Source organism: Garra rufa, chromosome 17 (assembly GCF_049309525.1).
Source record: "Garra rufa chromosome 17, GarRuf1.0, whole genome shotgun sequence".
Lineage (NCBI taxonomy): Eukaryota > Metazoa > Chordata > Actinopteri > Cypriniformes > Cyprinidae > Garra > Garra rufa.
In genome coordinates, this window is record NC_133377.1 from 33,409,807 (window position 1) to 33,431,522 (window position 21,716).

Here is a 21,716-nt window from a genome sequence, read left to right on the forward strand (position 1 = left end):
TTGTCCTGGATAGTTAAATTGTCTGATTGTTTCCACAAAATTCTTTGGTTTTTCAGCATTTCTGTGAATTTGAACCATTTCCAACAATGACTGTATGATTTTGAGATCCATCTTTTCACACTGAGGACAACTGAGGGACTCATATGCAACTATTACAGAAGGTTCAAATGCTCACTGATGATTCAGAAGGGAACACAATACTTTAATGCTTTCATTTGAAGATCAGGGTAAATTTAACTTATTTTGTCTTTTGGGAAACATGTAACTATGTTCTGTAGCTTCTGAAGGGCAGTGCTAAATGAAAAAAATATATGATATTTAGGCAAAATAAGAACGATGTACACATCTTCATTCTGTTCAAAAGTATTCACCCCTGGCTCTTAATGCATCGTTTTTTTTTCTTCTGACCCCCCTTAGCGGCACCCCTGACTACTCATCATCTAATATATCCATTTTGTACCTAATATTTAGGACAGTGAGCTCATACTATAATCTGTGACTAACTGCGCTGTGTTATTTCCTAGGAAATGTCGACGCCGCCTTTTATGGCTTATAAAAAGTTTTCACAATCCGAATTCCGCAGCGTCTAGTCCGCTGACTGCAGTGACATCACGATTCACGAGGGGAGCGTCCCCGCGACCGCTGACCAATGAGCGGGCGTTATGCTAATGAGCTCGCGCAGGTTCGCAGAGTAGTGCGCGCTCCTCCTGCTAGCGCTTAGATATACTACAGACCCTCAAGCCTGCTGCACGCATACCGTTATCACTCCCTTCCTGCGATACATATTGAAAATGGGCAAAATACGCGTCTAGCATCGTTTAAAATCTAAAAGAAGAGCTTCTTCTGACATTGAACACGGATTTTGTTTCTTACTGGAGTTACTGAAGAGTGGAGAACGCGCAAAGATGAAGTACAAAGTAAGTGGCTCTCCATTCAGGCGCGCTATTTCCGTAAACTACATCGGAACCCATTTGTTTACTAGAGTAAAAATGTGTAGAATTTATATTTATCATACTTAGAAGGGATTTCTATGACTTTTTAAAAAAAGATAGCTCAACTGTTATTGTACTGTGATAGATAGATAGATAGATAGATAGATAGATGGATGGATGGATAGATAGATGCACAATATACAAAATATATAAACTACAGATTGTACATTATATACACAGTACCTTATTTATATGCCTAATTATGTGCATGTTCATTATACAGAGGCAAAATGAGTAAATTCAATGGAGGATGGTCTCCAAGCATCCTTCCCATATAGAGACAATGCTATTTCACTATTTAAATACTCCTTAACGTGACAACCGGCTGGCTCCAGCTCTGAGCAGCAATAGTTTGTGTGCGTAACCAACCATTCGTTTATTGGATGGCTGGTATGATCCCAAAGCAAAGTGCAAATCGCATCATTTATTACAACCGTGACACAAAAGCACTCTTTGAGCTCTATTGTAGCGAGACTTGTAATAAATGAAGTGATTTACACTCTGCATTTTTAACTCAAGTTACTCGGAGCCACTTGAGGATATATGGGGCCATTCATTAGCCCAGTATCCAGCCCCTTTTCCAATTTGAGCCTCACTGCGATTGTGTAACGTGATGTTTTAAAAGCAAACAGCATGCATTTTGTTCAGAGTAACAGGGTTGCTGTTATACTGAGAGTTCCTGCTGGAGACAGAGAGTAAAACCACTCCAGGATTTTATGTGTATGTCCATGTTTGATTTGTGCATAGATTGGCCTTTACACGGCTGGGACTGTTTTCTCAGGGTTTGTTTTATGGACGTCTTTCGAAAATGATGAATTGACTCATTAATGAAGTCTATATCCTAATACTTGTACTTATATGGCACCTAGAAATTCACCTAGAAATTAGGTTTTTGCTACTAGAAACTCGAGAATTGGATCAGGCTAATTTATAAACAGATCATTCAGACCAGTTTTGTGAACTGGATCAAGTGATTCATTGAAAAGGACTTCAAAGGGCTTTTTTTTCTTACAATTTATTACTTCTCTCATGAACTTGCCATTGGGTGAATGTCAACAGGCTGAAATGTGTTGTATGGCTTCAGAACATATATACAGTAGCACATGAGTCTTGACTACATTTATGATATGTTTATGATGTTTATTTCATAATTTTATAGCTTGACAGTCTCTGACCCCATACACTTTCGTTATAGAAAACTTTGGCTTTTAAACAAAATGACCTTCTTTGTTTAAAACAGACAGTGACTTCAGCTTTCATCCTTTCAAAAGTTTTCCCAGCTGATTTTGGGGCACTCAGAAGTATGCCTAAAGTTTGGCCAAATCTGTACTTCCAATCCAAGTGCGCACAGCGTGGGGGCAGCTTTTCATTGAGGAGAAACTTGGCTCTTGTGTGCAATTCCCTCCCCATTTGCATAGTCTTTGAGGCTTTCAGCCCTTTGGGAAGATTTGCTTCCTACTTTGGTAGGAGGATCGAGCTCGGCTCTTCCTGAATGGAATGCTTTTGTCTGCTTCACACTATCTGGGGAATGTGGAGTACTTGGCAAGACACGGACTGTTAGCGCATATCAGACTGTTTGGATTCCTCTACAGTATGGCAATGAGCCTATATTGCGATCTCTATTAAATGTACTTCAGAGTCTCTTATGCTAAACAAAGCATTAATTTGCAAAAAATACAGTAATAATGTGAAATATCCATTTTCAGAAGCTATTACTCCAGTCTTTAGTGTCAGGTGATCCTTCAGTAATCATTTAATCATATGCTGATTTGGTGCTCAAAAAACATTTCTTATTGTTAGTGTTGAAAAGGGTTGCTTAAAATTTTTGTGGAAAATGAGATTATTTGATGAATATCTTTATCAAAATATTTATTATTAAATTTATTTTATATTTAATATTAATTTTAGTATTTATTTTTTAAAGAAATTATTCTTACTGACATAAATATATAATATTTTATTAATATAATATATTTTACAATATATGTTTGATATATACACTAGCAGTCAAAAGTTTTTGAACAGTAAAATTTTTAATGTTTTTTAACAAAGTCTCTTGTTCACCAAGCCTGCATTTATTTGATCCAAAGTAAAAACAGTACAATTATTATTTTTATTTATTACAATTTATATTTATTACAATTAAATATTTTTAATATTTAAAATATCCGTTTTCTGTTTGAATATATTTTCAAATGTAATTTGTTCCTGCGATCAAAGCTATATTTTCATTCTAATATCCTGATTTGACGCTTGTTTCAGATTTCTTTGATGAATAGAAAGATCCAACGTTTTTTAAACTTCTTTAGATATGCATTCAAAAGCTTGGAGTTAATATAATCTTTTTGGAAAGAAATTAATGCTTGTATTTAGCAAGGATGCTTTAAATTGATCAAAAGTGATGATAAAATCATTTATAATGTTACAGATGTTTGCTATTATACATAAATGCTGATCTTTGGATCTATTCATCAAAGAATTCTGAAAAAAAAATTACTGTTTTAAATATTGAAAATTGTATTAATAATTATAATAATAATATTTCTTGAACAGCAAATCAGCATATTAGAATGATTTCTGAAAGTAATAAGTAATGATGCTGAAAATTTAGCTTTGATCACAGGAATAAATTACATTTATTACATTTACAAATATATCCAAATAGAAAATAGCTATTTTAAATAGTAAAAATATTTCAGAATTTTACTGTTTTTGCTGTACGTTGTATCAAATAAATGCAGAAGAGATTCTTTAAAACATTACAAATCTTACTGTTCAAAAACTTTTGACTGGGAGTGTATTTATGTATAAATAAATATCTAAATATTTATTTTTCATGCTAATGTGAACTCATTTTAAAAACATTATGCATTGATTCCCTTTGATTTGGGAGTGAAATATGACCTGCATTTTTTTTGGCAGTTTTTTGCGCGTTTCACCCCGTAACTTCAGAGGAAGTTACATCAAAACAGATCCGATTTCCTTTTATCTCCTGTTGACACAGAGAGATCCTTTGTTTTGCTGCCATTTCTGAGACTTTTAAAGCATCTTTGCCTCAGAGGCTGGTTTGCATTGTGGATGACTTTTACTGCAGGGTATTTGAGGGTCAGGGCCAGAGGGGCGAACTGGTCACGCTGTTGTTGTTTCTGACGCAGAACAACTGATGTACATCACCCTGAGTGACACACAGGCTGTTCCCGCTTCACGGTCTGATAACTAATCTGTCAAACTCAACAGAGTGGACAGACAGCTGACAGAATAACTAAGGCCTTACTTCCTCAGTTTCACCTGAATATTAGAGTTTACTTCCACCAAACGCTTCTCAACTGGTCCATAAGGTGAAGCACTGTTGATAGTTAAATATTAAGTTCTCACCAGAGCTGGCTTTCTACCTTTGGAGCAATGAAGACACTAAACAGACCTCATCTTTCAATCACATGGTCCACATCTTGACGTCACGCATTACAAAGGTCAGTCAGAACCCAGGCCTGTCGACGTCAGTTATGTTTTCCAGCAGGTGCGCAGGTGTGAGAAGATACATAAGACACAAATAATCCCTAAACAAGCAGACCTGTGTGGCCTCTTATTAGATTTCAGAGCTCATGTAGCCTGCTTTTAACAGACACGGGGATCTGGGAACAGTTTTGAGACTGTTACGCCATAGATTTTCCTTCAGGAGCACATCGAAATGAGAGCCGACCCCTCCTTCTAAAACACCCAGACACACTGAAACGTCTGTACCCTGCTTTCCTGCTTTCTTTTCACTCTTATGTAACTGTGGCACAAATAGCCTGACAAGCACAAAGAACTGATTAGGTGAAGTAAACGTTCTGGGATTCTTTCTTTTTTTTTTTTTTTGCTTGCTTGCTTCTCTCTCCAGGCTGTAATCCAAGTCGAGGGTTTTGTTTGGAAATGTACATTGTTCTCAATGTGTCTGAGAGGAAAAAATAGGGGGTTGCCCCACTGAAATGAAAGTAAATGGGTAATACAAGGTTAAAAAAAAGGTAAACAGGGTGATTGTGTGGTTTGTTTTTGTGTTAGAAATAATTTAAGTGAAAATAACTCTAGCCAATCTCACATGTATAAGGCTTATCTCCACCATGAAATAAAAAAAAAATTAAAAGGTAATTTCGATTTTATCTCTCAATGTTTGTTTTTATTTTACAATTCCAAGCTTACATCTATAGACTTTTTTTTTTCTCAGAAAAGTTAAGTCAACATCTATAGCATTATATATATATATTTTTTTATATAACTGCTGTATGTTTTGAAACTAGTTTTTTATATTTTTAATTGATTTAAATATTTATTTAAATGTTTTAATATGTTTGTTTGTATTTTTTAGTATTTTATTTTAGAAATGTGTTTTTTTATTTTACATTGCAAGCTTATATCTCACTAGTCAGACTTTTTTCTCAGAATTTCTTTATATTAAATTCTGTTTATATTAGAATTTATACCTCACAATTTATTTCTCACAATTAAGACATTAATGAAAATGTCAAATGAATGAGTATTTTATAAGCATTTTTAAGTTAATTATAATAAATACTGATAATAATATTATTTTATGTATCTGCTGTATGTTTTGAAAATGTTTTTAATTGTTTCAATTTGTTTGTTTATATTTTATTTTTAATCATTTATTTTATTTAGCATTTTTTCTTCACAGTTTGCAAGCTTATATCTCACAATTTATACTTTTCTTCTCAGAACTGTGAAATCTTGTAATTCAGAGTTTATAACTCATAATTTTATAATTTTTATTCATAATTATAACTCGTAAGACAATTTTACATGAAAATGAGAGTATTTTTTAAGTTAACTATAATAAATACTGATATCAACGAGATATTTCATGGGGAAAGGTCAAGTCAACAGCTATAAAATAATATTTCTCTTATATATCTGTATGGTTTGAAACTTTTTTTAAATACATTTTTTATTGATTTAAATGTTTTTAAATTGTTTGTTTGTATTTTACTATATTTTATTTTAATTGTAATAATAATTTATTTTGTTTTTATTTTACGTTTTTCTTTCACAATTGCAAGTCAGACGTTTTTCTTAGACTTTTTTTTATACTTCACAATTTATACCTTTCTTTTCAGAATTGTTGAAAATCTTTCGTTTTTTCCTCGCACTTTTGTTTATATTATAATTTACACCTCACAAAAGAGCATTTTTTTCCTCATAATTGTGAGTTAACCTCATAATTCAGACTTTTTTTTCTTGTAATACTGTTTATATCTCACAATTCAGAGTTTTTTTTTTCTCAAAATGGCTAGATTTATGAGATATAAACTCATGTTTTGGAAACATTTGCAAAAACAGCCAATCGAAAGTGAGAGTTCTCAATATGAACTCAAACATTTCTCATCAGATTTGTCCTAATTATATCGAAGACATAATTATATAGAAGGCCTACTTATCTAAACTATGCTATCCATATTTTATATCATAGCTCTGTTACTCTTACTATCAACTATCATCAGAATTTCAGCCTTCACTGAGACAAGATTAATAATCTAGCTGAGAACTCAAGCTCAATAAAGAGCAAAAGCATTTATCTTTTGGTGTGTGGGAAGTTATTAAACGTAAAGGAACTCACTGAAAGGTCTTTCCAATTTAAAATCACTCTCGTTCCTCAGTTTCCATCTATTGGAGAACATTGGAGTATGAAGACTTTTGTGTGTGTCTATACACATGTGTTTGGTTTGTGTGTGTGTGTAGGCCACATCGGGGTGGTATTGTGCATAAAGAACACTTCTCAGCAGGCATTCCACATTCCCCAGGGTAAGAACAAGGGCTATTCAGAGAGCAGGTCTCAACCAGTGCTCCGCAGCACAGCTCTGCCCTGTTTGAAAGACACGGACAAAGAAAAGAGACGATTCTGAAGGACCCTAGAGCCCTCCTGCATATACAGACATGGGGGGTTGCAAAGATGCATCAAATAAGGAACTGTGAACCTTTTAGAACCGTAACCCGCATAGATGTTAAAGAGCACACATCCCCCCAATATTCAGATTGGTCCTCGACCAATGTGTGAGATTCAATAGTTTATTCTTCTTATACTTCTAAGCTGGGATTTTGAGGTTATATTCATGCATGAATGCATCAACACATAAATCTAGAATTTAGATCATCAAACTAAAAGAAAGCTGAGAGTTTGTTTGCCTTCAATGAAAGGTAAAGTAGAACTAGTTTAGAACGATCCATTTGAAATAGGAAGGAGGATAGTTTGCCTTTTGTGGTGATTTTGAGCGATTATCTACAGTCAAAGGTGGGATGGCACACTGTCAGATAAGAGGAACTTTGACAGCTGCAAACGAGGGAAGCAAATAAGATTAACGTGATTGAGATTGTTTCCCTTGAACTTTGTGACTTCTCTCTACTTGTAGTCATCACTATTTAAAGGCTGACTTTATTCGCAACTTTTGCTGTTGACACAATTGGAAAATTTTGAATGGATTAGTTGAATTGATTATGTAAAGACATTACTTAACTTTTGCTGTCGGAAAATATTGTACGGATTTGTAAAATATTTTTTTTTAAATTAATAATAAATACTAATATCAAGACATTTCATGGGGCAAGGTCAAGTCAACAGCTATAGCATTATATTTTATATTATATTAATAATATTAATTATTTAATTTAATGTTTAATTTTATTTATTTCTCTTATATATCTGCTGTATGTTTTGAATTTATTTTTAAATGAATGTTTTAATTGGTTTTTATTTTGTTTTTTAAATAATTTAATTAATTTATTTTAATTTTTCATTTTATTTATTTCTTTTATTTTTTTATTCTTTTATTTTTATTTTTTTGTGCGATGGGAAAAAAGACAGGCTTCAGACTGAAGGTACAAAACTTCATAGTTCCAGCAAGGCTTGTAATGACAGAATAAAATTAAGCCAAATAAGACTGCCTGTGGTTTCTTTTATAAACAGTTAAGATGTAAAATTAGACTTTAATTGCACTGAATAGATGAGTAAATGTCTTGTTTTCAGTAATGATGCTGAAGTGTTGCCAGTTTTTGGCCACCAGAAATCTTATTTTGTTCATGCCTACAGCATTTGAACACCAAAACTAATTTTCTTCATGTGTTTAATTTAGTAAAAAAAAATTACTTGCTAAAATGTATTTTATTTTAATTAAATTTTATTTTATTTTATTTTATTTTAATTTTTTCTTAATGGCTGAAAAATGTCCTGTATTTCCAGTAGAATATATACTTTAAACATTTTGAAGACATTTTTCTATTTTTTTTTTTTTTTTTTTTAATGGCTTTTTGTTTAATGACATTTTTCTAAACTTTTGCTGTTGACATCATTGCAAAATTTTGTACGGATTTGATATTCATTGTTAATTTAAATTGTCAATTTAGTCAAATTTTTTAGTTGCCAAAATGCTTTTTATTTTATTTTATTTTATTTTCCTGTAGTCAGAATATATACATTTTGATCAGGAAAAATAGCCAATAAAATGTTTTTTTCTGACATACATTTGGAAATTTTTCTATATATTTCTGATATTTTATATAGTAATAAACTGATACATCATAAATGACCTTTCTCTATTAAAAAAGTTTTTAAAATGTAAATTTTTAGTTTTGCGGGAATAAATAACAGGTGCTGTTTTTCTAGTGTTCATCTTGTGGCACACAGTGGTTTCTGATGACATATGTTTTTCTCCTTCATTTAGACATGTCAGAGCAAAACACACTTGCCCTATTGACCCAAAATCCTTTGAAAGTAATTTACAGCAAGCTCATGCACTGCTTATCTGTGCCGGACCACTCCAGACTTTCACCAGAAGTGTGAAATTGAGATGACATTTCCCGCTCTTGAGGGGCCGCCAAATCCAAATCGTAAACTGGTTTGGGGGGGGGGGGGATTATGTCTTAAACTATCTCCCACAGGATGAATGAACCCGGTTACCTCTCTGTCCATTTACACTGCCTCCTTCAGTATTTGCAGAGCCGCTGGTGTAAAATAAATGCTGTTTTTGCACATTAAGCAAACACTGCTTACAAATGCAGCATTATGAAGTTTTTAGTGCCAGCAGCTACCCTACCTAATGAATTAGTAACGTTTCAAACTGTGAAATTTTAGTATTGAGAAACTGTTGTCATTTATTAATTTATTTATTTATTAAATAATTTATTAATTTATTATTTATTTATTTTATTATATTGTCATTAATAATTTTGCATTTTTATATTTTCGTTTTAGTAATTTTGTTGTGTGTTTTTTTTATTATCATTTTTGAGACAGTACTATAGTGTTTATTAATAATTTTTCTATTTTATTTTATTTTTTAAAAGGCTGGAAAATTTCCTGTAGTCAGGATTTCTATATATTTTAAACATTTTGATTATGTAAATACATTTTTTGCAGTTGACTTAGTTGAAATATTTTGTACGGATTTCTCAATCATTGTTAATTTCCTCATGTGTTTAATTTAGTCAAATTTTTACTTGCCAAAATGTATTTTTATTTCATTTTATTTTATTTTATTTTTAGATTTTCTTTTTCTTTTTACAAAATTAAAATGTATATATCAGGAAAAATAGGCAATACATTTTTTTCCTGATATACTTTTGCCAACTTTTCTATATATTGTTACTACATTGTATATTGTTAATAATATATTTTTTGTAATAATTTTGTTTTTTATTTTAGTTAAAATTTTAGTCATTTTGTTGTGTGTTTTTATCATTTTTGAGATAGTACTATAGTTTTTATTAATATTTGGTTAAGTATTTTTTTATAAATATTTTAGTTTAAATATATTAGTATATTTTATTTTAAATTTAATTAATTTTTTGTAATTCTGCTGTTTTTATTTGTCATTATTCAATATTCAATGTAGTTTTAATCATTTTTATTTCAGTTTTAGTTATTTTAATACACAGTTAAACTTCATGAAAATGATAAATGTTTTTTGAACTAGTTAAAATGTATGTTTTTTTAAACATATATTTTATTTGACCACAGATAACATTTATTTCAAGTATTTTTTCAAGTAATTTTAGCTATAAAAAAAGTAAAGTTAGCTATAAAAAGTACAAATATCAACAAGACATCTGATGGGGCAAGGTCAAGTCAACAGCTAAAACATTATATTTCTCTTACATATCTGCTGTATGTTTTCAAACTATTTTTTAAAATATACTTTTAATTTATTTCAATTTAATTTATTTAATTTTTCAGTTTTTTTTTGCAATGCCAAGCTTCAGACTGAAGGTATAAAACTTTATAGTTACAGCAAAGCTTGTAATAACAGAATGAAAAAAGCCAAATACGACTGCCTGTGGTTTTTTAATAAGCAGTTAAGATGTAAAATTAGCCTTTTATTGCACTGATTAGATGCATAAATGTCATTACGCCCCACCTACAACAATCTGGCTCTTGTTTTCAGTAATGATGCTGAGAGGTTGCCAGTTTCTGTCCACCACAAGTCTTATTTTGTCCATGCCTGCAGCATCTGAACACCATATCTAACAGTAGATTGGTGCGAATGCTCAGAAACGCTAGTGTGGTTTAAAGGTGTTAAAGGAAAAGCCTGCGCTGTATGATCAGAGTCTTTGAGGTTGCCATGTTGGCTGAGCTCTGTTTGGTGTGTTTGTTAGGTGGTTGGTGGGCGGGGGTTTTTTGCTGGTGTCGTAAGTCGTGTTGTCAGCTTTAGTGTAGGCGATCACTGATTCAGAGTGCTGAGGAAAAAGGGAGGGATAACTAATACTAACATCATGCCATCACTGAAATGAGACAACTCTTTCTTTGCGTCCCCTTTCAGCCTTTTATCGATTGGTCAAATGCAAAGTGAAACATGGTGCGACCACTGTAACGTAGTCAAAAGATGCGTCAAAATTAGCCCCCCTGTGGGAGTTTCCAGAGTGTCAGCCATCAAACCACCAGATTTACAGCAGATTTTACTTTCATGTTCACGCTTGTGATCATTCTGCAGCTATTGCAGATGTTTCATTTGTTTTATTCGCTTCAGATCATTGCATTGTCATAAGCTGCTATTTGCTGAGTTTTAACACAGTCTAAATGCGGTTTCTGTATATTTTATGCCAGAATTGTTAATACTTTAGTTTAAATCTCACAAAACCAGGCAAGAATGTATCCAGGTTGTATTCACCCTAAAATCAAACAAAATAAATGAGAAATTATTGTTTACATATAAACAATATTATTATTGAAATCATTGTTTTGCTTAGTAAAAAATTAAGTCTATTTAGGATCAATATTAAGATGTTGTGTTGTGACATTATTTCTAATGACAATTAACAAAAAACAAACAAAAAAGGTAATTGAGACACTTTTTCCTCACAATTGCGACATTATTTCTCATAATTGTGAAATATAAACTCGCAATTGCAATTTATCAAGTCAGAATTGTGAGATACAAGCTTGCAATTCTGAAAAATAAAGTTGCAATTCTGAGAAACAAAGTCAGAATTGTGAGATATAAACTCGTAATTCTGAAAAATTAAACGGCAATTCTGAGAAATGAAGTCAGAATTTTGAGAAATAAACTGTCAATTCTAAAAAAATAAAGTCAGAATTCTGAGAAATCATGTCGCAATTCTAAAAAATTAACCGGCAATTCTGAGAAATAAAGTGAGAATTGTGAGATATAAACTCGCAATTCTGAGAAATAAGCTTGCAGTTTTGAAAAATAAAGTCGCAATTCTGAGAAACAAAGTCAGAATTGTGAGATATAAACTCGTAATTCTGAAAAATAAAGTTGCATTTCTGAGAAATTAAGTCAGAATTTTGAGAAATAAACTCTCAATTCTAAAAAAATAAAGTCAGAATTCTGAGAAATCATGTCGCAATTCTAAAAAATTAACCGGCAATTCTGAGAAACAAAGTCAGAATTGTGAGATATAAACTCGCAATTCTGAAAAATAAAGTTGCAATTCTGAGAAATGAAGTCAGAATTTTGAGAAATAAACTGTCAATTCTAAAAAAATAAAGTCAGAATTCTGAGAAATCATGTCGCAATTCTAAAAAATTAACCGGCAATTCTGAGAAATAAAGTGAGAATTGTGAGATATAAACTCGCAATTCTGAGAAATAAGCTTGCAGTTTTGAAAAATAAAGTCGCAATTCTGACAAATAGTCACAATTCTGAAAAATAAAGTCGCGATTCTGAGAAATAATGTCAGAATTGTGAGATATAAACTCGCAATTTTAAAAAATGAAGTCGCAAATCTGAGAAATGAAGTCAGAATTGTGAGATATAAAGTCAGAATTGTGAGATATAAAGTCGCAATTCTGATAAATAAACTCACAATTAAAAAATTAACCCACAATTCTGAGAAATAAAGTGAGAATTGTGAGATATAAAGTCACAATTTTAAAAGATGAAGTCGCAAATCTGAGAAATGAAGTCAGAATTGTGAGATATAAAGTCAGAATTGTGAGATATAAAGTCGCAATTCTGATAAATAAACTCACAATTAAAAAATTAACCCACAATTCTGAGAAATAAAGTGAGAATTGTGAGATATAAACTCGCAATTCTGAGAAATAAGCTTGCAGTTTTGAAAAATAAAGTTGCAATTCTGACAAATAGTCACAATTCTGAAAAAATAAAGTCGCGATTCTGAGAAATAAAGTCAGAATTGTGAGATATAAAGTCGCAATTTTAAAAGATGAAGTCGCAAATCTGAGAAATGAAGTCAGAATTGTGAGATATAAAGTCAGAATTGTGAGATATAAAGTCGCAATTCTGATAAGTAAACTCGCAATTCTGATAAATAAACTCAATTAAAAAATTAACCCACAATTCTGAGAAATAAAGTCAGAATTGTGAGATATGAAGTCGCAATTCTGAGAAATAAGCTTGCGGTTTTGAAAAATAAAGTCGCAATTCTGAAAAATTAAGTCGTGATTCTGAGAAATTAAGTCAGAAATGTGAGATATAAAGTCGCAATTCTAATAAATAAACTTGCAATTCTGAAGAATATAGGCACAGTTCTTAAAAATAAATTCTAAATTGTGAGATATAAACTCGCAATTCTGAGAAATAAACTCACAATTCAACCCTTCAGTTCTTACTAACATCAAATATTTCATGGCAAAATTATAGTAAAAAAAATCATCAATAATAAATGTAAAAAAAAAAAAAAAAAAAAGTACCTGCGTTGTGATGATGAAAATTTTGAGGAGAAATGTTCTTAATTCTATTATTACATAATTTTACAAAAATTTGTAACGGTCCAAAAATATGGTTAAATATTCATTAAGTACAATATTCAGTTCATTCATTTGATGTATTTTTGACTTTAGCATAAAATGTGAGCTGGGTTTTTTTTTTATAAGATTCATTATATTTGCTGATCTCAACATGTTTTTCTATAGTGTTATATTAAGTACATATATACGACTAATAAAGAAATGACTTCCATTCACAATGTGTTCTAGCTTCTAGTTGTTCATGTGTAACCTACTGTACGTCAGAGAGCATTGATCAAGCACTCTCTTGTGTTTTGGCTTGGGGCGTGAAATTATCGATCACGTTTTGCTGCTATTATTGTCATCGCCTGTTTGCTAAAGGCAGTTTAATTGCGAGTAAACTCACATGCAACTGTCTTTTCTGCCAAAGCATGACGTACTGCAATAATGTGTCAAGACAGACGAACTTGCTCAAGAATTATCTAAAGTAAACACAACCATTCCCTGTTCATTTAACAGAGCCAAACTCTCGTTCATTCAGCGCAACGGCCAAGTTGAGTCATCAGGTCTGTATTAAAGTCATTATGGTAATTGTCTTCTATATTTACTCGAGTGAAATGAGGGTAAAAGGTGCTGGTTCACCAGTCTTACCCACACCGCCCTCCCTCCAGGGGAACGTTAAAGTGAGCTGGCCTTAATTCTCACACCAATCCATTTCACTGGAGGAACACACCACTTTTCGCATGGTAGGGGGTTTGCTTATTGGCCGAGACAATTTAATGATCTTAATGTTTTCTTGCACCCTGAGGGTTTAGATTTCTGCAGTGTTTTGGTGACTTTGGCAGCGTTGATGGGGGAATTTTTCACTAGTGTGTTTTGACGTGCTCATTTACGTACTTACATAACCAGCCTTGATGATTTTACTGGGGTAAAGCCAAAAACCACCCAATAAGAGTGTACTTAAGAAGTACTGTAGGGTACGATAGTAATTTTTGTTGCATAACGGTTTCAGGTTCTGTGCTGGTACGCACGTATTCCACAACATATAGGGTTTATTATACATGCACAAACTGTCTCGCCACATTGAAAACATTTATTTAGGACTGCATGAGTCACGAATTTCCAAAAAGTCTCTAAATAGAGAGCTGACGCAAAAGCATTGCTCCAGGTGTGGATGCGAGGAGCTAAAATTAGGCCAAAAGTAATTCAACTCGCACCTCATCCAATTAAAAACGTAACTGTTCCCGGCCTAGGGCTGGTTTCACAGACGGGGCTTAGACTGAGTCAGGATTATGCCATTGTTCAATTAGGACATTAAAGTCATTTTTATAAACATGCCTTAGAAAAAACATTGCTGTTGTGCATCTTGAGACAAAACAAGGGCACTGGCATATTTCAAGATCAATCTGTGCATGTTTTTTTCAGTTGAAACTTAAAAACAGCTCAGACTTACATATTAGTCTGGGACTAGGCTTAAGCCTGGTCTATGAAACCGGAGGATAGTGTTTTAAGATGTAAAATGATGTTGAAATTTAAGAACTTTTTTTTATTTGCAATGAGTATGTCACTCTTGCTCATCATTATATTATATAATAACCTTACAGTATATAACATTACTTATATAAAATTAAGCAGTATTTGTGTATTTTAATATATATTTTTTCATCCTGAATCAAATTTTAGTATGATTTAAATACTAGTTTTCATTTTAGTCAGTTTTAGCAATTTTGTTGTGTTTTTGTTATTTTATTAGGTTTTTTTAAATGTCTATATTGTCTGTGTACATTTTTTATTTCAGTTTTCTTCAGTTTCAAAAATGAATTTAAATAATTTCTTTATCCTGAATCAATTTTAGTATAATTGAAATACTATTGTAATTTTAATTTGTCATTTTTATTAGTTTTTTTATGTCTATTATGTCTACGCATTTATATATATATATATTTTTTTTCAGTTTCAAAAGTGAATTTAAATAATTTCTTTATCCTGAATCAATTTTAGTATCATTGAAATGCTATTATAGTTTTCATTTTCATTTTCATTTCAGTTGTCTTCCATTTCAAAAATGAATTTAAATGATTTTTTTTTCCTGAGTACATTTTAGTATCATTGTAGTATCATTTTCAGTTTCAAAAGTGATTCCAAATTAAATTATTTTTCTGAATAAATTTTAGTATAATTTCTGTTAATAATCTTAAAGTTTTTATTTTTATATTTTTACTTTAATTTTAGCCAGTTTTAATAATTTTGTGGTGTTTTTATAATTTTATTAGTTTATTGTTTGTTTTTAATGTCTGTGTTGTTTTTATACATTTTTATTTCCATTTAAGTTATTTTAGTGCTTCAAATAAACTAAATAAAAAAAAGAAATGTTAAGTTTTATTTTTAAGCAAATATGGTATTTTAAATATTAATTTTTATTTTGTTTTCAATTAACATTAATTTTTTTTCAGTTTCAGCACTGAATTTAAATAATTTCTTTATTCTGAGTCAATGTTAGTATCATTAAAATACTATTATAGTTTTAATTTGTCAGTTTTAGTCATTTTGATGAGTTTTTGTAATTTTTATTATTTTTTTAAATGTCTATTTTGTCTTTATACATTTTTATTTCAGTTGTTTTTTTCAGCTTCAAAAGTGAATTTAAATAAATTTCTTTATCCTAAATTAATTTTAGTATCATTGAAATACTATTATAGTTTTGATTTTAGTCATTTGTGTTTTTCACATGTTTATTCAATTTTTTTTAAATGTCTATATTGTCTTTATACATATTAATTCTGGGTTTGTTTGTTTTTTTCAGTTTCAAAAGTGAATTTAAATCTTTTCTTTATTCTGAATCAATTTTAGTATCATTGAAATAGTAGTTTTTAGTAATTTTGTTGTGTTTTTGTCAGTTTTATTTGTTTTTTGCTTGTTTTTTTAATGGCTGTATTGCTTTTATCCTGTTTTATTTCAGTTTTAGTTATTTTAGTGCATCAAATAAACTAAATGAAAACAAAAAATGTTAAGTTTTATTTTAATTTCTAAGCAAATATCATGGTACTTTAAGCATTATAAGTATTTTTGGTTTTAGTTTTAGTTAACTATAATAACTGTTTCCTGAATTTGTGGTCAACATTGTAAAGTTGAAGTGTTGCACCAATTGGCACCATTCTAGACAACTACAGCAAGAACCATTTGCTGGGCAAACCTGTACACATCTGGTTCTTTCCACGTAAAACACCAGTGTTTTATAATATGGCCAAACCGTTCATGAGAGTCAATGAAATACGTGTAGCTTTACAGCTCAATAACAGATCACTTTCAGGAAGTCCTTTCAACATTGAAGTGTTGGGGCTTCCCAGACCAACAGGACAGGTAATGTCTAACCATTTTGCGTCGTGGGCCAGGAATACACCGCTGAGTATCATGCGCTGCCTACAAAGAGGCCAATATTAGCATAAGCACGACATCCAAATACACCTATGGTTTATGCATGCACTAAACCTCAAAAAGAAAATCAAATCAACATTACCTGTATACTGCAATGATGCAATGTTTGTTTAGTCTGTTACCATGCAGTGAGATTACAGATTGAGTTATCACAATCATAAAGGACTGGAATTTTTTTGGATGTAGATAACGCATATTTTCTACCACAGTCACCTTTAAAGTCTAAGGTAGTTGTTGGCAATTTTAGAGTAGTCTTACAGATCAGGGTTTGTTGTAAGATGCAAGTCAACTGTTTGTGAAATGGACTTCTTCTAAAAGTGTTGCACTGTAGTTGTAGTGAAGTGAATTTCTTCTTTTTGCACGGAAACTTTGCACAAGAGGAAACATGTATTGTCATGATACAATAGCGAATGCTTCGAATGGAATATTTCCAGATCAGTTCTGCTTACAGACATCACATTGTGTGAGCGTGTGAGGAGGTTATCTTCACACTATCATATATTTTGACACTTTGCTTCTTCTTAGTATTAGTCAACTGAGTAATAACTAGGCTCAAGCGTTAGGGCTTTTTTCAGTAAAGCAGCATTCTTAAGTTTGAACACACTACAACTAAACTTGAACATAAAATGGTTAAGTGATTCGATTTAAGATTTTCTCATGCCTTGTTTGATTCTTCATTCAGTGAATTCTTTTTGTATTACTTTTGAGCAAATAAGCCCTAAACGGGCTGAATCCAAAGAGTTGAACACAAAACCTATTAGACAATGGTGACCCTAGAGGTCATGTTCTTAAGCTCACTGTATTAGCACGCCGTGGTTCTCTCGGCGGGGGTTGTTGTCATGCCCTAATGCGGGTGACCGAGGCCATGAATGTGAGACAATAGCCATGCGACCAGACGCCCAATCGCAGATAATGATGCTGCTCAAACAGGAAGGTTCACGTGGGAACTGGTTTACTTAGCATTGTGGGAAAGCAGACGAAGGCACACAAAGTCTGCTAAGACAGAGCCCAAGGAAAAGCTGATAGACACACTGTTCAAAGCGAAGATAATCTTTGTAGGACCGTTTGTGTTTGGCCCATGGGAGCGTTAGTGATAGGCTGATATGCCGGCCAAGATAAAGGCATATTGGTCAACCACTAAATTACATCACAAATTACCTTAGAACTAAGTTCTTACATTTCCAAATAAAGGCATCTTGTAAGAATTTAAATGTAGGTGGAACTGAAGCTTAAGAATCTACATGTAATCAATATCTGTCCTGAATATTTATAGTGGTGCTGTATGGCTATATTATTATTCTCTTAAGTTCTAAATTCTATATTTATTATCATAAGGCCTGACATATGAAATAATAGTCAGAAAAAAAATAATTGTTGAATGAAATTGTTTATTGAACCTTTAAACAAACCTTTAAAGAAGATATTTTTAAAAAGTGGTGTTTTATAGAAATTAGTGTATCAAATATGATACAGTAGGCTTTACAGGGTTAAGCTATTACCATTATGAAAAACCATGGTGTCATTTAATAAATAAAAATGGCTCTAAATTGCATGCATGATCTGCAACAATTAATTCGTTAAAAAAATAAAATGTTTATTATATATTTGGAAACGGAAGTGTCAAATAGCATTTACACTGCTGTTCGAAAGTTTGGGATCAGTAAGATTTTTAATGTTTTTAAAGAAGACAGAAAAAATACAGAAAAAAACTGCAATATTGTAAAATATTATTGTAATTTAAAACAGTGTTTTTTTGTTTTAATATACTTTAAAATATAATTTATACCTGTGATGCAAAGCTGAATTTTCAGCATCATTACTCCAGTCTTCAGTGTCACATAGTCCTTTAGAAATCATTTTAATATGCTGATTTATTATCAATGTTAGAAACAGTTGTGCTGCTTACTTTTTCAGGATTCTTTAATGAATGAACCGTTAAAAAGCACAGCATTTATTTAAAATACAAATATTTTGTAATAATATTCACTACCGTTAAAATTTTGAGGTCAGTACATTTTTTATTTCAGTTTTTTTTTCCCAAAAGAAATTAACACTTTTATTCAGCAAGGATGTGTTAAATTGATAAAAAGTGATAGTAAAGACCTATATTGTTAGAAATTTTTTATATTTTGAATAAATGCTGTTCTGTTTAACTTTTTATTAATCAAAGATCCTAAAAGAATATCAGAGTTTCCAAAAAAATATTAAGCAGCACAACTGTTTCCAACATTGATTATAAATCAGCATATTAGAATGATTTCTGAAGGATCATGTGACATTGAAGACTGAAGTAATGGCTGATAAAAATTTAGCTGTGCATCACAAAAATAAATTATATTAAAGTATATTAAAATAGAAATCTGTTATTTAAAATTGCGATAATATTTCATAATATTACAGTTTTTTCCTGTATTTTTGGTTAAATTAATGTAGCCTTGATGAGCAGAAAAGACTTCTTTCAAAAACATAAAAAAATCGTACTGATCCCAAACTTTTGAACAGCAGTGTATCTGTAAATAATAAAAAAAAGTATAAAAACAGGTCAAATATAATTCAAACACACTAGACCTGTGGAATATTGTTTTAGAAAAGCTTAAAATCTCACATGAGAGAATGTGATAAGAAATATGAAATATCCCGTGGACTGGCATAATATGGTTTTTAAAAGTGGTTTTTAAATGATTGACAGAAAAATGGTTTTCCAGCACGGCCCCTCAGAGAAATCTGTTTTGGCTATGGAGTCGTCGAGCGGATTTTATGATTATTTTCCTAGTCCGATATGGGTCGACTCGGCCAGACGTTCAGTTTGAGTTTGAGTTATTATTGAGGCTCAGTGGATGAAACGGCTTCTTTTGAAGGGATCTCCCAGCAGGCCGCTGAACTACATGGATAGAGTTACACGGATTTTTTTAGACATCTAATTGTGATATGACAGGGAGACGCTTTATATTGCAGAACCCACAAGAACCCACTGAACAAGGCCAAAAATCACTGTATGCAATCATATAATATGCCTAGATCATGCCTCAATGATTGTGATAATACTGAACAAATCATATGATACTTGAGCCGGCTAGCGGTTAGGGTGAGCGTTTTCTTTTGTAAAACTGGCCTTAATGACTGCAACAGCATTATGAATTATTATACCTTCATTCTTTACAGAATCTAATGGCTAAAGCGCTATATGACAACGTTCCGGAATCCCCAGAAGAGCTGGCGTTCCGGAAAGGCGACATTTTGACCGTCATCGAGCAGAACACTGGCGGCCTAGAGGGATGGTGGCTTTGTTCGCTTCACGGCCGTCAGGGCATCGCACCTGGCAACCGGCTCAAACTGCTTATCGGACCAATGTTTGAAGGACAGATGCCTGCATCCCCTTCCCCCCCACCGGGTCACGCCCTCCAGCAGAGGCCGCTCACACCTCAGGGTGTGTACCAAGTGCCGCCATCCCACCAGAGCCCACAGGGACAGGGCATCTACCAGATCCCTCCATCCAAAGATGTGTACCAGGTTCCACAGAGAAGCATGCTGAAAGTGGATGGGACTCCCAGCAAGGTAAACTGAACTAGAGCTTATTGATAACACTTGTGGTGAACGTGTGGCATGTGTTACCGAGGTCGAACGTTCATCTTGTGTAGTGTTTGATTGTGCAACATGCCGTTGCTCTTGCACTTTTTACTCTTGCAAAGAAGTTCTGTGGTAAAGTGTTAGAAATATCATGGCATATTTATATTCAGCACTAGTTAAAAGTAGACACAGCTACTTATTCTTTATTTTGACTATTTATCTATTTAAGTATGGGGATTACAGCTTTACATTCTTTGGACATGCAATCAACTTACTGAGGTACTTTTTAAAACTTGCATGGCTTAATATAACATAAATTATGTTTCTTAATGAAATATGTGACCCTGAACCATAAAACCAGTCTCAAGTAGCACGGGTAAATTATCGGTTTACATTTTGTTGGTTTAAAATGATCAATTTTATTTTTATGCCAAAAATCATTAGGTTATTAAGTAAAGATCATGTTCAATTAAGATATTTTGTACATTTCCTACTGTAAATATATCAAAACTTAATTTTTGATTAGTAATTTCACAATTTGGATAACTTTAAAGGCAATTTTCTTAATATTTAGATTTTTTTTGCGCAATCAGATTCCAGATTTTTAAAGATTGTTTTATTTTTCTAACAAACCATACATCAATAGAAAGCTTATTTATTAAGCTTTCAGATGATGTATAAATCTGAATTTCATAAAATTTACCCTTATGACTGATTTTGTGGTCCAGGGTCACACAAGTAGTAGAAAACCCATGAAAGATTTACGCTATTTAATAAATCCACATCTTTTTATACATATTTTGGACTATGGGGTCCGCCATTATTACAGTGATGTAAAATGGTTGCATTCGGTGAGCTACTGTCACAACCTGTTGCTATTTTTTACCACAACACAACTCATAAAATTAATTATTGATATGATGCCACATTGCGCGGCTTTTGGTTGCAATGCTTTTGCACCGCTTTTAGAAGCACTGCTTTCCTAGTGGTAAAAAGAGGAGAAAAGAATGGGAAGATGCCTCTGGACGAATAAATCTTCCTGAAGACCCACGTCTTTGTTCTCTCCACTTCAACCCTGATGCCTTTGAGGCTTAGTAGACCACAGCTACTGAAAGAGCTTACAAATGGCAGAGACAAGAAATGCTAGATGCCATCCTGGAAGGACGTTAACATGCCGGCGCTTGTCATGACACCGCAGCCACTGAAGGAGTTCTTAGCTTGGATTTCACTCGATATCCAGAGAGCGTTTAGACTCCTTGTGGGTAAAAAAAATTCTTGGTATGGCATAGGGTTTAAGCCTAAGCTTATATCCATTGTCACCTATAAGCTTGTTTAATAGCTGTGGTCATCATATAATTTTATTTTCCGAGTTGTGTATTACGGTTTAAAAAAAGTAATAGTTAGCACCACTTGCTCAGGGAGTGCAAACATTTGATGGTAGTCCAAAATATGTATAAAACAATGTGGATTATTAAAATAATCTTTAATTGGTTTTCTACTATATACTTCAGAAAGAAACATTTTAA

The 21,716-nt window shown here is 32.1% G+C and overlaps 1 protein-coding gene across 1 annotated transcript; it reads left to right on the forward strand.

The window, feature by feature from the left end:
* The first annotated feature begins 764 nt into the window (after positions 1-764).
* On the forward strand, positions 765-20,187 carry LOC141289370 (enhancer of filamentation 1-like). Its single transcript, XM_073821478.1, has 2 exons — positions 765-917; positions 19,786-20,187. Exons 1-2 carry the CDS (start codon positions 906-908, stop codon positions 20,185-20,187), a joined length of 414 nt encoding a protein of 137 aa, XP_073677579.1. The 5' UTR covers positions 765-905.
* Positions 20,188-21,716: the final 1,529 nt, after the last annotated feature.